The following is a 14,803-nucleotide window of genomic DNA, read 5'->3' as shown; positions in this document are numbered from 1 at the left end:
TCCTGGACCAACCGTGGGCCAGATGGATGGCTGCCTGGGGCGTGGGCCGGGTCTCCTTTGGTGGTCCTGACTCGTACCTGGGGTTTGGGTGGGGGGATACCCAGAACTCCTGGATGGTGATGAGGTGCTCGTCTGGGGCTGTGGGCGCTCTTCTGGGGCGGGGTCCCACATTGGGCCCTCCTGGGGGGGGCTGCTCTCCTGGTTGGGCTGGAGCTTGCACTTTCTGTCCCCCCATGCCTCCCTGCTCTCGCTGCTGCTGCGGTGGGGGTCTTGGTGTGGGGATGGCTGGGCACTCTTCCTCCTTCTTTTCACATTCCATCATCCATTTTAGAGGAGCATAAACACTCACTTGAGCACAGGTGTTAGCTCAACTTTGCACTAATATTTTGCGTGATTGAATGAAATATTTCACACTAGTTGGTTTGAAGTACGTGTGTGGGAACATTATTTGCATTGTGTTCATGTTGACGTGAACGTTTTTGGAGCCAACAGGTATGTTTGTGGCATTTGAATGTGTGGGTGGACACCTTTATAGACTTGTAGTACATCTGAACCTCACTGTAATGATAAACATCCAGCAATTTGTTGCTTTATGCTGCTCCATGGTTTACCCCCCCCCCCCCCTATAATCACCCTCCTACCCCGCCCTCTCTAACATCCCTCTCTCTTATTCCCTCCTTTCCTTTTCCGTCCGGTCCAACACAAAAGATTTTCAAATATGATTAAAATGAATAAAGTTTGGCCTCGATTACAAAAGGGGTTTATTCAGACATACCTCTGGTTTGTCAGAAGATTAATAACCCCTGTTGTTAAAATAAAATATGTCCAACACAAGAGGCATTCAGCTCTCATCTGTTTGCCCAGCTGTTGGGCAGGACAAGTTAAAAAATTAAAATAAAAGGTGGAAGGATTTCTTTGCCGTTAACAAAGGCACGTCCTCCAACAACAAACGCCAGCTTGTTCTCCCTCCTGGCTTCTCAACGGCCGGCCACAGTCGGTTTCTCCGGTCGCGGTTCTGAAGCGTAGAAATTCTGTTGGAATGAAAGATGGTTTCCAATTCAAGCCAAAGATTTACTACCCTTACAATATTTCTAATGCAGATTTCCAGGCTCAATCAATTTCCCTGAATGCTTTTTATTAAAGTATGTTTAAAAAAAAACAAAAAAAATCTAATTAGTGGAGGCCACTCTGAGCTCTCCCCACCCTCTCTGTCTATTGGGTGGGTGCACAGCCATGAAAACCATTGTTGCAGTCAAAAAAAAGGGATTTGATAATTCAAACTTAGATTTTCCTTTTCCTAATAATTATATGTATTTGTTATTGTAATGCAGGAGGAAAGACTCGGACTAAAGACAAGCACGGGGTGGTGTACACGGACCACCAGCGACTAAAACTGGAGAAGGAGTTTCAGTATAACCGCTACATCATAAAGTTACTTTAAGCAACAACTTATTGGCTTCCTGTCTGAAATTTGTTTATGTGTTGTCAGGAAACCATATTGCAAACTGCACATGTACTTCAGCTGAAAATTCATCTGTTTTGTACAATGTCTGTCAAACAAAACCTTCACATTTCCTTATTTTGAACATTCTTCCCATTTACCATATTTACACCACGTCTTTTCTTTGCAGTTTTGGTTCCGTCTTTTTTTTTTAACCTAAAATGAAACTAGTTCCTCTTTTCACGTGACAAGCATTTCATTCACATACAGATATCCGTACAAAGTGAATTATTAAAGTGTGAAATATTAACAAAACACAACACAAGACAGCAATTTTTGTTAAAAAATGTAGCCTTATTGGAAACATGCTTTAAGAAAAGTCATTATAGAACAGTATGGCATTTCTTGCACAAGAAATGGCAAGAATGACTTGGTCAGATGTTATCCCATAGCGTTTAAGTAAGGGGCGGTCAAAAACTAATAGACGTACACCTTTCTCATTGCACAATTTCACAATTTCACAATATGATGCATGTTACAGACTGGCAACCTGCACCCCACTTTCACCCAAAGGTAGCTGGGTTGGCTTCAGCAATCTCACAACCCCAAAAGAGATTCATTGGGTTCATAAAATGGATATGATGGTTTATTGACCAACTCCATTTTCTCTGTGGGCACAGATATTGCTTAAAGTGGATATTGAAACAGCTTTTGTCGCAACCCTCATGAGATCTATTTAAAAGAACAAAAAGACAGCTCTTGGCTCATTTAAATTCAAGAGGGACCACCTTTACCAACGGTGTGTTTTAAATAACCAGGACCTGAGAAACAAAGCCAGTAACTCTGTGAAAGATTGGGGGTATGTCAGATAAATGCATCCGGACATTAAAGAAAAACACAATTAGAAACAACAGACAACAACAAGAATTAAGTTTCTCATGCACGAGGGAGAAGAAGCCAGTGTGACAGAAAACATCCACCACGCTTCTCTTCTCAAAGGTTCTGCCTCTCCCTGTGCTACTTTCATTAAGACTTCAAGTAGGAGGTTACAATTTCCAGACAAAGAGAAAGGTTCATTATGGGGTGTCATATAATGACCCATTTGGTGGATTCTAACTTCAAACAGTATTCCTTATCAGCTCAGGACAGTGTGTCGTAAAACCCCCTCTTCCTAGCTGGGGATGAGAAGCAGATGAACAAACACACAACTGTTTTATAAAAAGGTAAAAAGGTCAATCTGAGTTAACATTTAAACATACATTTAAACAAACACATTTAAACAATGATAATAATAAAACAATTTCTTTCACATGGTATTTAAAAATTAAAGACTGGAGGAAGAATTTACCTACTGATCTAATGAGATCATCCATCCACCTATCCATTCAATTTCTAAACCAATCCCTTTCGGGGTCACAGGGATGCTGGAGCCTATCCCAGCTACTGTTGGGCAAAGAGGGTTCATCCTGGACTGATCGCCAGGCTCTGCAAACATCATTAATGTATAAAAGATGGAAAAATATTTTGTGAAGTAGTACTAGTATCTAAAGCCTTTCTGAAATGTTTGTATGATGTTGATAGAATATTGGGAGTTAGAAAAACCGCTGTGCAAATTACTTTCAAACTATTAGGCATGAAGGGTTAGCTGTGGTTGTTCCAAATGACAAAGTACTCTCATCACTATTGCTTTACATGACTCCTGCATTACTTTGAAGTTATTTTCATCCAAATGACTGCGGAAGTAAAATATAACTACGTAAAGTGAATGTTGTAATGCAAAACATTTCATATTTAGATGAAATGTCGTATTGTTGAAAATTGTTTGTTAATAAAATTGTTAATTTTTAGTAAACTGAAGCACATGAAGCATGAGCAACCTTCAGCTTTAGTCATTTTTGTCAATAAAATTAAACATAGACAATCTACATCAACAAAAGAGAGAAATGAGAGACCAAATAGAGAACCTGATGCCAGTGTTCCTCAAAAAGACTCAAATAAAGTGCAGTACTATTTAAAATAAAGCAGTTTTAAATGGCTGCAATTTGCCTCAAACAAATAGAGTAACAAAAAAGACGACAGCATATAACCTGACAAAGCTATAGAGAAAGTCAGACACTAAAATACACTAAAGGTGATTGACTTAACTGAAGACAGCTGTGGATAATCATAAAATGAAACCAGTTGAGAATGTGACACAGAGGAAAAGACAAAACCTAAAAGCAGAATATAAAACGCAAAAACATAACTGAAAACAGATCTAAGGGGAAATCCTCACACACAAACCAATCAAGGTTTACTTTGTGGTATTTTATTCTCACAATCTCACTGCTTTAAAAACTTCCATTTAAGGCGGGAAACGTGTGGTAATATGAGAGTTACTAAACACATAGTGAGTAAAACGTTACAAGAATATACACAATGCAATAGTTAGTGCAATACTTTTCTTTTGAAATAAGTTACTCCCAACACTTTGTGAACAAGCCTGTACCTTTTAAGAGTGTAATGCATGCAATAGTAATTCATATTCTCTACCAGAACTCCTTACTTCCATCACATCATTGCCTCCTTTGACTCCTTTTCTATTTTTTAATCCTGACTCAAAACCTTTAATTAAGATGTCAATTTATTTATTGTGTTTTTAAGATTTTTATTTAAGTGATTTTATTGTGGGGGTTTTTTGTACGATGTCCTTGAGTGTTATGAAAGGCGCTTTTAAATAAAATGCATTACTATTACGTATTATTATTACTATTATTATATTCAAGTTCAGTATTTATTCTCTATTCAGTATTTTTTTTAAATATAAAAATAACAATTGAGAATTTGATTTGCTTGTGCAGAAAAGTATGACTGTATTGTGTTCTTTTAACAAAACCTTTGTAGCTCTACATCCAAAAAGGTAAATGACTAAGCGTACCAATTGTTGTTGTTGCTATTTTCTTGTCTCAAATAACCCAAACTGATGTTTGTGTGCAATACCTCCAACCCCCCATTATTTTCAGTCAGTTTTCGGTTATTTAAACAAAGGTACGACAAGTCAGAGAGTGAACGTATTCACACAAAACACCCACAGTTTCTTCTTTAAAATAACCAAAGAGGAACTCATAGAAGAAAAACGTTATTGGGCAAATTTTGAATATTGACTTCATCAACACCTGAACCTATCCTGTTTGTGTTCTACAGGTGAAGATCTGGTTTCAGAACAGACGTGCCAAAGAGAGGAAGATGACCAGGAAAAAACTGCAGCATTCCCAGCAGGCCTCCACGACGACTCCGACTCCTCCTGTGCTGGGTGGACACGCCGACGCTCACGCTGCCCCCAGTCACAGCAGCAACATGGTGTCAGATATCAAATCTGAGGAGTACTAGATGGATTGGCAAACCTTAACAGTTTCTGATTATGTAAATATTTTTTTGTTGTAAGTTCTCTAGAAAACAAATCATTCGCAGCAACATGGTGCATTAATGCTGCACCGGCTGACTTTTCCAATGCAGAGCTCTACAAGTTGCACTGATCAGAGTTAAAGAGCATTCATGAACCATTTCAGTTTTTTGTTTCAATCTATGCAGATTCTTAACAGATGTGACTTTTATTGTTTGTCTTTTTGAAAGTTTTTCCTATTTTTCTTTTTATATATATATATATATTAAGGGGTTTATATTTGGCTTTTTGGTGAAAAAAAAATTCTTGTTGCATTTTTCTTTCATTTTTACCAAACACCATCAAACTGGTGGCTCCTTCTGCAAACGATTTATGCAAAAATGATCTAGTCTTAATCCTGACGTCTTTAGAGTTCAAACTGAGATGGAAAGCTGAAAAAAACTAAAAAAGAGGCATGGTTCTCACTTTTTAACCCTTGTGCTATCCTAGGCATTTTAACATTGGGAGTTGGGTCATCTAGACCCACTAGACAGTGCTCTGAACCTTTTTTCTTCAATGATTTGTGATCTTCACTGGTGTCCATGGATTACATGAAATCTTTCCACCTTTATCCACCTTTGTCATGGTAGGAATAACATGTCAAAGTAAGGGTGGGGTCATCTAAGACAGCACAAGGGTTAAAGCTCTTTTTCTATTATTCTGATTTGTATTGGATATACATAATAAAACAAATGCAATCCAGTAGATTTGAGCAAAAAACAATATTTTCAGGTTTCAGATTTTAGGAGACAGGTTATGTCTTTGGCAATGCAAATTGAGAGCAGCTTGTTTTAAAAATGGTCATGTTGGAACAAAAAGTTCAGAATTGAGCAATGTTCCACAAGGCATGCAACATTGCTCAACTATCCAGCATGTGATTTTCTGTCAGACAGCCATGAAATGTCTAAATCAGTCCTGTCACAAGCATTTGTGTGGGATTTTAGCGAAAAAGAGAAGATCCCTTGTCTTTGTGGTCTCCTTCTGCTCAGTCAGTGCTCACTCAAACATTATAGGAAAACATTTGGCCAGCTGGTCTGTTTTCAATACATATATAAAGCAAAAGAGGAACAAGAAAGTGCAGACTAAGCTATGGAAAATGAGCTGATTTCAAACTTTGAAAGATAATCGGAAAAAGTTCAGTGTGAGAAAAAAAAAGAGACCATTTCCTTTATTTTTTTAAATTTCCAATGTTATACAATTCCTGCTTTATGCAGTCTTTGCCTCATTACTGTAAAAATACATTTTCCTCTGTGTTCCTCTGTGCATTCTTTTATATAATCACCAAAATGTGAACGGTTTTAAAAAAAAATTTTTTATTGAATTGATGCTTTACAGAGTAAAATAAGCCAAATGAAATGCATCACAGCATTTGATATCACCTGGCTTTAACAGTCAAGAATGAAGGTTTGATTGCAACTCAGCCTTGTCAGGGTGCAACTGCCTCTCAGGATTTTCAGCCTCTCACACAAAATGTAAAACACAAGTACACACAAAAAAAGTATCTAAGCTATTAAAAAGGTAAAGCACTGAATACTAGCGTGTGCCGGATCACCGAAAAACTAGTTATGTCATGACAATCCTACCAAGCTGCCGATCATAAATGTATTTTATGGCGCTTTGAATGCTCTGTATAGCTGTTAAAATTTAACCACAAACTATCACACCAACCGTCTTCAGTAATCTTTGTTTAGAAATGAGTCAATCCTGTAAAAATGCAATTCTGCATAGCAGAAAGGCAGAGAGAAAAATGTCTCATATATATTAAGTAAAAATCATAGCAGTATAAATATCTGTAAACATTCAAAAGGACCGTAATTATAGAGAGTACATTTTATACAAGTATCAGAACCCCAAAGTGATGCAGAAACTGACTCAGAAGTGTTGAATAATCATTTTTTCATTTTCTTATTTTCATCTTTAACCCATCAAATTGTATTTCTAATGAATTATTTGCACAATGAACAGTTTTTCTGTTTAAACGGGTTCAAGCAAATTCTTAGAAGGTTTAAATTTATCAACAAGACAGGAAATCTGATGGGACTCCCTTTTACTAAAACACACTACAAAAAGCATTAAACATATTTTGATTATTTTTGCTGGTGTCAGAGCCAGATCCAGGATTATGCTGTGGTTTTGTTATTCACTTCATGAGTTAAAATGTAATGGTTTATATGCTGTTTTACAAGATGCAGCAATCTTTAAGGTAGATCATTACAGGGAGGTGAAGTAAAGACTCAAAGAGCTTATTTTCTAAAATCTGAATCCTGAGGGAATATTTTCTGACATATTTTAAATGATAAATGGCATATTTTAACACACTATTTTCTTATTCACCAAATAAAAATAGTTTGACCCCAAAACATGAGTCAATTTAAAAACATTTAGTTTAAAAAAAAGATCAAAGCTCTCTGTTTGTTTGACTTTTCACAAACTACAAATATAAAAATCTACCATGTTTTCCTCACAAAACTGCAAACTGTACTTCATTTACTTTAAAAAAATTCAAATTCAAACCTGATTAGACTTGATCTAATCTCTCTCATCAGCATACAAACACTTTCCAAAGGAAGTCGCACAGACTAAAATAGAAAACTTGACTTGATGATAGAAGATCACAAACACAGCACTCCCCCCATCATCAGTCAGCCTGCTCATTGTTTTTTCAATTCAACATAAAGCTGCAGAATTGTAGACTAGCTTTGTTTCTGCTTACTAGCTTCTACTTAACAAAATATAAAGAGTTTGTGAGCAACACAGCGTCTTTTAAAAAAGTAATTCTCCTCCTCAGTCAATAGATTCCTGACCTCACTGATGTCAATATATTTGGGGTCAGAATAGATGAACTCAATGCGTTCGGGTTATTTTTACTTAAGAATGAACTAATACTAATACTGTTGCAACATTTTAAGATCGGTTTAAAAAGAAACAAAGCCAGAGCTGTCAGAGGAACAAGCTAAATCCTCCACTTTAGAGGATGATTTCTCAAGAGACAATCGTTTCTTAAAAATTAGGGAAAAAGGTGCAAAAAGTTGAGTGTAATTTATGTGCAACCTATGCATCTATTTTTATTTTTATATGTTAAAAATACTTTTTAAAAACGCTTTTCAAATATAAAGACAAGTTGAAGTTTAAATGTATAAAATAGAAAAAATAAACACATCAAAAACATCCTAATAATTAAACAGAAAAGTGTCCCTCTTCTGCATAATAACTTGCTCTGAAAGCACAAAAAATCTTTAAAAAAAAAAGCTTCATAAAGCTACAAGCAACAAAATTCATCCACACAAAGGCAAAATCATCTGCTGCTTTCCTTCCTTCTGCTGCAGTAGTGCAGTTCTTTTTAGCCTCTCAGGTCCCCTGTCTTTTTTGGACCATTGCATAAACGCACCCATCTGCAGCAGTGTCCATGTGCTGAGGTCGCTCCCTGAACTTGACCTGGCCGTACTCCACATCCACATCCTCACAAGGCTTTCGCGTCTGTTTTTTGCTCTGCTGATTCACAATCCTGACATCAGCGTAGATGAGCTCTTGATCCCCTACCTCTGCTGAGGAGCACACACACATATTTATATTTATGTGGAATCAGACATCCAAAAAGAAATAAAAGTGTTGATTTATACCTTTTACAATGGGTTTTTTCTTCCTGGTACAAATCATTGCGATTCCAACTAGTAAGAAGATTAATAGAGCAGACAGAACACCAGCTAGAATGGGAAGATGCCCTGTTGAAGTGAAAAATGGTTCAAACAAGCAGGTTAGAGTCAGAAAATAGGGAATATTTTGAAAAAAAAGAAGAAAGAAAAACAAAAGGTACTTCATGAATCACCTACAGCAGAGAAATATTTCACTTACAAATGTACCAAGGCTCCTCTGTGCCGTGAGTTACAGTTTGATTGTAGGCTGTGTTAAAAGGAGAGGTTGTTAGTGACCCTGACTCCTTACCCACAGTGCTTTGTGCCTCTGTTGGTGGGACTGTTGTTGGTTCAACACACAGAGTGTTGTTTTCCTGAAACACCCACTTTGATATCTTCGTCCCATTAAAGGTGCAGTTTATGTAAATGAAACCTGTGAGAAAACAAAGTATATGATGTTCAGAGTAATCACAAATTTTCAAAGTTTTTATTCCTCTAACTCACCACAGTTAGTGATGTTTATCTCTTTAGAAGCAGAGCTGACGTGGTTCCAGGAGGAGCAGACCAGACGTCCTGAGACGTGTTGTTTCAAAGTGATGATGTTTGTCTGCTTGTTTCCAGAAAGCAGCTCAGCTTCTGTCAGTGACTTTCCATTCAGAGTCCACCTGTACTGAGGACTGTCCCCTCCCTCAGAGGAGCAGGACACCTTCATCTCTCCCTGAGACAAACACTCAGAGACCAGCGAGATGGAGGACACAGGAGCTGAGAAGAACACACACCTTTATTCACAATCTTCCTGATGAAGAGCAGAGATGTGGAAAAACTAAACACTAACTTTGACACTTATTGTGTAGATTGTCCACATACAGTCAAATTTTTTGTATAAACATCACTTCAAATATCAGCTGATAAAAACATATTTACCTTGAACTAATAACTGTAGGGTGCGGTTTTCTGTCTGTTTTCCATTTGAATCAAATGTTTGAAGTTCATATTCACCACTGTCATTCCTGCTCAGGTTATGGATCCAAAATGTTCCATTAGAGGGAATAAATGAAGATCTGTCTTTCATTATAATCACAGGTGGTGTATTATTTCTTCCTGATAGTACATTCACGTTTTTAGCTTTCAGCTGGTATCTATATATTCCTGAGAAGTCGTCCATCAGCTGGAGAGAAACAGTTCCTCCCAAAGCTCCATAACACTGAGCTCCATTCTGTCTGCCATCACAGTGGGTCACCACACCTGGAAGATTTGAAAGTTAAGAAAGAAAAATCAAAATATTGCACATTATAGCTATTTAAAGTAAGATCACAGCACAGTTATACATAAATCTAAATATAAATATAATCAGATTAAAAGTCTGTTAAAAAATTATTTTCTAGTTAGTTACTCTTTGATTTTGTTGACTGAATCACTCAAATACAAAGATCAGTGAAGCAAATATATTAATTCATAAAGTAGTAATGTATGTAATGTATCTATTTTAGGGTTGAAAAATTAACTTCAATTTTACAACTGTTAGTTTTTGGTCAAAAGAGGTTCTTGATGAGATGGAAGTCCCAGGATTTTTAAAACAAAAGAAATGTTTGCTTTTTAAGAATGTTTTTTGCTAAATACAACCAATAATAAATCATAATAATAAATAATCAGGAATGAGATGATCAACTCACCATCAGTGACTGTGATCAGCATCAGCAACAGTCCGATCACAGATGTCATTTCTGCACAGTTCAGTCTGTCGACTCTCCTTAAGCTTTTCTCAGACTTTTCCAGAAACCAGAAATATTTATATTATACTCTGAACAATCTGCAGTGAGTCCTTTCAGTGATGCTGTTGGAGGTGACGGTGTGAACACTTTGACCAGACGAAGGTTCACTCTACTCCTTTTTTTAGACTGACAGGAAGAAAGGCAGCGATCTGAGTTTTACTTCCCCTTTTGGTTGTCAGCAGAAAATACCTGATGAGAAGGACAGATGGAAATATTTTACATTTAAAAACAGCATTTGAGACTTTAATTATTGAGTTTTAACTATTGAAACTATGGAAAGGCTTCCAGGTGACAGAAATAAAAAATGAAAAAAATCTGAAAAGGAATCTGTAGAACAAATAAAGAATTTACCATGTAGTTTAATAAGTAGTTAAATTAAAAGGAGAGAATAAACCCCACACCTCAAAATATACAGAAACTTTGGTAAAAAATAATCCAATTTCATGAATTAAGATTAAAAAAATCTTCAGATCAATGCAGTGTCTCAAACTTTTATTTTAAATGTTTTGGAAAAACGACCAGAGAATATGATGAGATAATGAGATGTTTTTACAAAACAATAGATAAAAACTTAATTTAAATAGTGCGCTTGTGTGAGTTCTATTAATCTATTGCATTTTAAAGGAATTTTGGCCTCCTGCACATAACTTGCTAAAACTTTGTTGTGTTAAAGACAGTTTAAGGCTTAATAAGGTTATAGTAACGTTTAAGCATCACCTGTGGGTCACGTTAGGATCAAACTCTCCAAAATTAGTAGTAAATGTTTGTGCCTGTGGAAAGTATTAACATGCTCATTAGGAGGGTGGATTTGTTCCATATGGCTGCTTTGAGCACATGAATGAACTGAATTGTGCCCCCTTGTGGTTGCATTTTTAGATTCTGAAAACATTTTGGCTTTAGAATCTTAAAATCATAAATATAAAGATGTATGCCAACTAACAAGTGTGATCCACAATGTTTGTAACTGTTGCAAAAGAAAAATTAAACGTTAAACCCAAAATGTCTGATTTTTTAAACTCTTTGCTTTAAAGCCAAGAATATCCACAAGTATCATAAAGTCTTTGTTCCAAACAGGGTCAGAATATATTTAATTTTCTTTCTTCTATAACCAGAAAAACTACACATTTTAATCATTATTTTTATGTCAGTGTGCAGGACACTGATCTTTCGTGAACACATTTCCTTAACAAGTGCAGCACAGTAAGTTATGACATCATGACTTGATGGTGAAAAAAAGATAAACTGCTTCCTTTGTAAAGGCCAATTAAGATAACATGTTGCTGGTTCTGAACAGGATTTTGCCTCTTCTTCAAAATAAACTTTTCTTTCTTTTTGTAACTTTCTCTCATTGTATCATCTGACACATTTTAACACAACAATTCATACAAGTTTAGTTTGACCCAAAAATGCGGTCTATATTGATTAGCATAGACAAATCCAAACTGGTTGAGTATAAATAAAAAGGACACACGTTTTTTATTTGTTACCTTATAAATTGTGCATCAGCAAAGAAGAAACATATCAAAAAGGGCAGAATAATCAAACAACGTATAATTTTATTCTGACAAATGCTGCACAGCACTGAACCATCAGCACAGAAAATACAAAGACAAACTGCTTCTGAAAGGCTGTTGTCGTCTCCATCCTTGATGTTGGTTAAACAACATGCTAGTTCATAGATCAGGGACTTTGTACATGTCACAACTGGAAAGAACATGCTGAGCATCCAGGTGCAAAAAACAAAAAGTCAACAAGCAAATGAAACACAAATAACTTACAATAGAAAACAGTTGAGGGTTTTTTTTCAGTCTCACATCTGTAGTGTGCTTTTCTGTCTACTTTCTTGATCAATAGAATAAGAAAGTAAGGAATCTGTAGAACAATGGCTTCAATTTTTTAATTGGTTGCATCTGAATCACATTCAGGCTGTGAATTTGAATTTTGCAGTTTTGATGATTTTCTTAGTGAGAACAAACTGAGTTTGAGTTAAGTTTCAGTTTGAAACAACTTTGACTGACTTTGTCCAGACAGAAGAAGTGATGGTCCTCCTTATGTTTTATTAAATTCATATTATCCTTTTTTGCAATCATATAAGTTTAAGAGTCTGGGTTTCTTTTCTATTACATTAAAAAATATGTTAGTGAGTATGTGAGCTGTTATCAAGCAGCCTCCAAACGTTCTCCTTTGTTCATCACATACAGAACTTGTTTTTCCATTTTGTGGATCATGTGGTAATTTTAATCAATTTGTTGCTTTGTGTTGCTGAGAAATGATGAAAAACGAAGGATAGCCTTAAAGACGTCTTATTTCGAGGCCCATAGATCAAGCGCAGTACAAAAAGAAGCCAAAGGAAGCAGCAGTTTCCTCACATTCTCACAATGTAACCCACATTAATATAGAGAAAAAGAAAAGAAAATCAGGGCAGCAGCATACAAACAGATCAAAGTGCATCTTTTAGGAAGATCCTGCAGATCTCTTCATCTCACTCAACTTGAATCTCCTTTGAACCTGCAACAGAAAACCACAAATCAACACTCCAGTCTAGGGAATCTTTTCCACTGACTGAAGAAATATGAGCCCATTCAAACTTTCTGTTCATTTGACCTTTAATGAACCTTTCATTAGCTTCATCTGAAACCACGATCTGCTTACACTTCATAATTTGTAGGCTCAGTCTGACGTGGGCGCTCTGCAAACTTCACTTGACTGTACTCCACCTCCACTTCTAACTTTTCAGAGACGCTCCTCTTCTTCTGCTGCTGCTTCATCTGAACTTCAGCATAGATTATTTGATGATCACCTGTGATTGAAGAGAAAATGTTACAATTTGTTCATTTAAATGACTTCTACTCAATTAAAATCTAACAGTATTATATTCTATTTATTTAAAAAAATTGAAAAGTGAAATGACAAAAATGAAAGAAAAGGTGAGCTTCATACCTTTGTTTTTGTTTTTTTTCAAAACACAGATGACAACAGTTCCAGCAATTAAGCAGATTAACAGAAGTGAAAGCAAAACAGCCAGGATGGACAGTGGATTCCTTTCTATTTGGAAGACAAAACAAATAAAGAACTGCAACAGAAATATGTGTTCTTGGAAGACAAGTAATCAGCATTAAAGTTAAAACCAAGTTCACTGTAGCCAAGATGACACAGGAGTACTTTTAAGTTTGGGGTAATATTCTCAAAATAAACCCACAGCGAAGCAAAAGTACAATTTAGAAACCAATAAATCATGAATCACATTACAGTTTGTTTCTGCATCTGTTTGGTGTCAAACATAAAAACTGACATGAAATGTTTTTACTTTACATTCACTCACAATATAAAGAGATTAAGATATTTAAATAGAATTAATGCAAAAATGCAACAACTCACCATTAACAGTTAACCAGGTGGTCCGTTTTTCTGTAATCTTTCCGTCTGAGTTAAACATTGTGAGTTCATATTCACCGCTGTCACTTTTACTCAGGTTTTTAATCATAAATGTTCCATTGTTGAAAAAAAATGAAGATCTGTTCTCCAATTGATTAGATATTATGGAATTTCTTTTCCCTTTAAGTAATACCAAGTCATCCTTCTTCCATTCAAATCTATTGTCTGTCTCTGTGTCTTCGTTGATCAGCTGTATGAACACAGTTCCACCATCAGCTCCATAACACTGAGCTTTATCCTGTCTTGAATCACAGAAAGTCTCTGTACCTGAAAAAAAAGTATCTTCATTAGTTTTAATGTTTCTATTTAATTTGGGGCCACATAGATAAATACAGCAAATCCTTTAAAATGTTTCTGAATTTTAGTGTTCAACTGCTAAGTCTAAATTTATGCTCTTTTGTTTGTGACAGAAGCACTTTTCAGAGTTTGGGCTTTTTAAGTTTATTTCACAATTGTGGAGTTGCAGTAAATATTCTATACTTGTTGTTCAGCTAATTCTAAGCTGATAAAAGCAAAACACAAGAGTTCTCCAGTTTTTAAACTTTAGATGAGGAAATACAGTTTCTGTCAGATAAAACTTCAAAACGTTGACTCACCCTGAGCGACTCCTACTAACAGCAACAACAGTCCTACCACGGCTTCCATTTTTCTGCAGCGATCAAAGCTGAAAACGGAACTGAATGACCCACCAGACTTCTTGAAGAAAGAAGGAAGCTCACCAAACAGCCACTTCTGACCCCATGAGACAAAGAAAACGCACAAACTTCACTCAGAACACAAACAATTTAGAAAGCCAGATGGTTACAACAGACTCATTTTCTACAGATTTCATCAAGTTTAGTCATTACTGTGTCACACGTTCTTAACACGTCTGGTTAACACAGAGATGGAACTGATGTAGGTTTAGTAGTTTTGTTAAAAAAACTGTTCATTTTTTTAACGTTTCTAACAAAAATCATCTGTAAATCAGCAGTTCAGGCCAGCAGCTGAAACAAAACATGTTGAAATGTTCTTGATAGTGTTGAAACCAGCAGGTGTTTTTTCTCTTTTTCAGAATGTTTTAAATGAACTATTAATTATAACGTCTCTGTCACAGATTGTA

The 14,803-nt window shown here is 36.0% G+C and overlaps 2 protein-coding genes across 3 annotated transcripts in view; both read right to left on the bottom strand.

Moving 5' to 3' along the window:
* Positions 1–6,155: 6,155 nt before the first annotated feature.
* Positions 6,156–14,803, bottom strand: part of LOC105354907 — a 40,313-nt gene continuing 31,665 nt past the window's right edge. The window contains exons 2-7 of one of the 2 annotated variants that reach the window (XM_011480229.3): positions 10,168–10,455; positions 9,419–9,739; positions 8,999–9,256; positions 8,715–8,927; positions 8,483–8,584; positions 6,156–8,407 (exon numbers count right to left, since the gene is read on the bottom strand). In XM_011480229.3, coding sequence (XP_011478531.1) covers positions 8,211–8,407; positions 8,483–8,584; positions 8,715–8,927; positions 8,999–9,256; positions 9,419–9,739; positions 10,168–10,216 — 1,140 coding nt within the window. In that variant the 5' untranslated portion in view covers positions 10,217–10,455 and the 3' untranslated portion in view covers positions 6,156–8,210. The remainder of the gene's footprint in view (positions 8,408–8,482; positions 8,585–8,714; positions 8,928–8,998; positions 9,257–9,418; positions 9,740–10,167; positions 10,456–14,803) is intronic. The other variant, XM_023959209.1, reaches the window with a different exon arrangement.
* LOC101175245 lies at positions 11,724–14,463 on the bottom strand. Its single transcript, XM_020706605.2, has 5 exons — positions 14,298–14,463; positions 13,645–13,968; positions 13,207–13,311; positions 12,919–13,066; positions 11,724–12,774 (listed from the first exon to the last, which is right to left on the bottom strand). The coding sequence occupies exons 1-5, from the start codon at positions 14,344–14,346 to the stop codon at positions 12,753–12,755; spliced, it is 648 nt and encodes a 215-aa protein (XP_020562264.1). The 5' UTR covers positions 14,347–14,463; the 3' UTR covers positions 11,724–12,752.

The sequence above is a fragment of the Oryzias latipes genome, chromosome 10 (assembly GCF_002234675.1).
Source record: "Oryzias latipes chromosome 10, ASM223467v1".
Lineage (NCBI taxonomy): Eukaryota > Metazoa > Chordata > Actinopteri > Beloniformes > Adrianichthyidae > Oryzias > Oryzias latipes.
Note: the sequence above shows the minus strand (reverse complement) of the source record. Positions and strands in the feature narration are given on the sequence as shown.

Coding starts and splice junctions, on each gene's coding strand:
- LOC101175245 (XM_020706605.2), bottom strand. CDS start 14,346: ATGGAAGCCGTGGTAGGACTGTTGTTGCTGTTAGTAGGAGTCGCTCAG. Junction 13,969..14,297: donor GTTAGTAGGAGTCGCTCAGG/GTGAGTCAACGT, acceptor CTTTTTTTTCAG/GTACAGAGACTTTCTGTGAT. Junction 13,067..13,206: donor GAAAAAAAACAAAAACAAAG/GTATGAAGCTCA, acceptor CTTCAATCACAG/GTGATCATCAAATAATCTAT.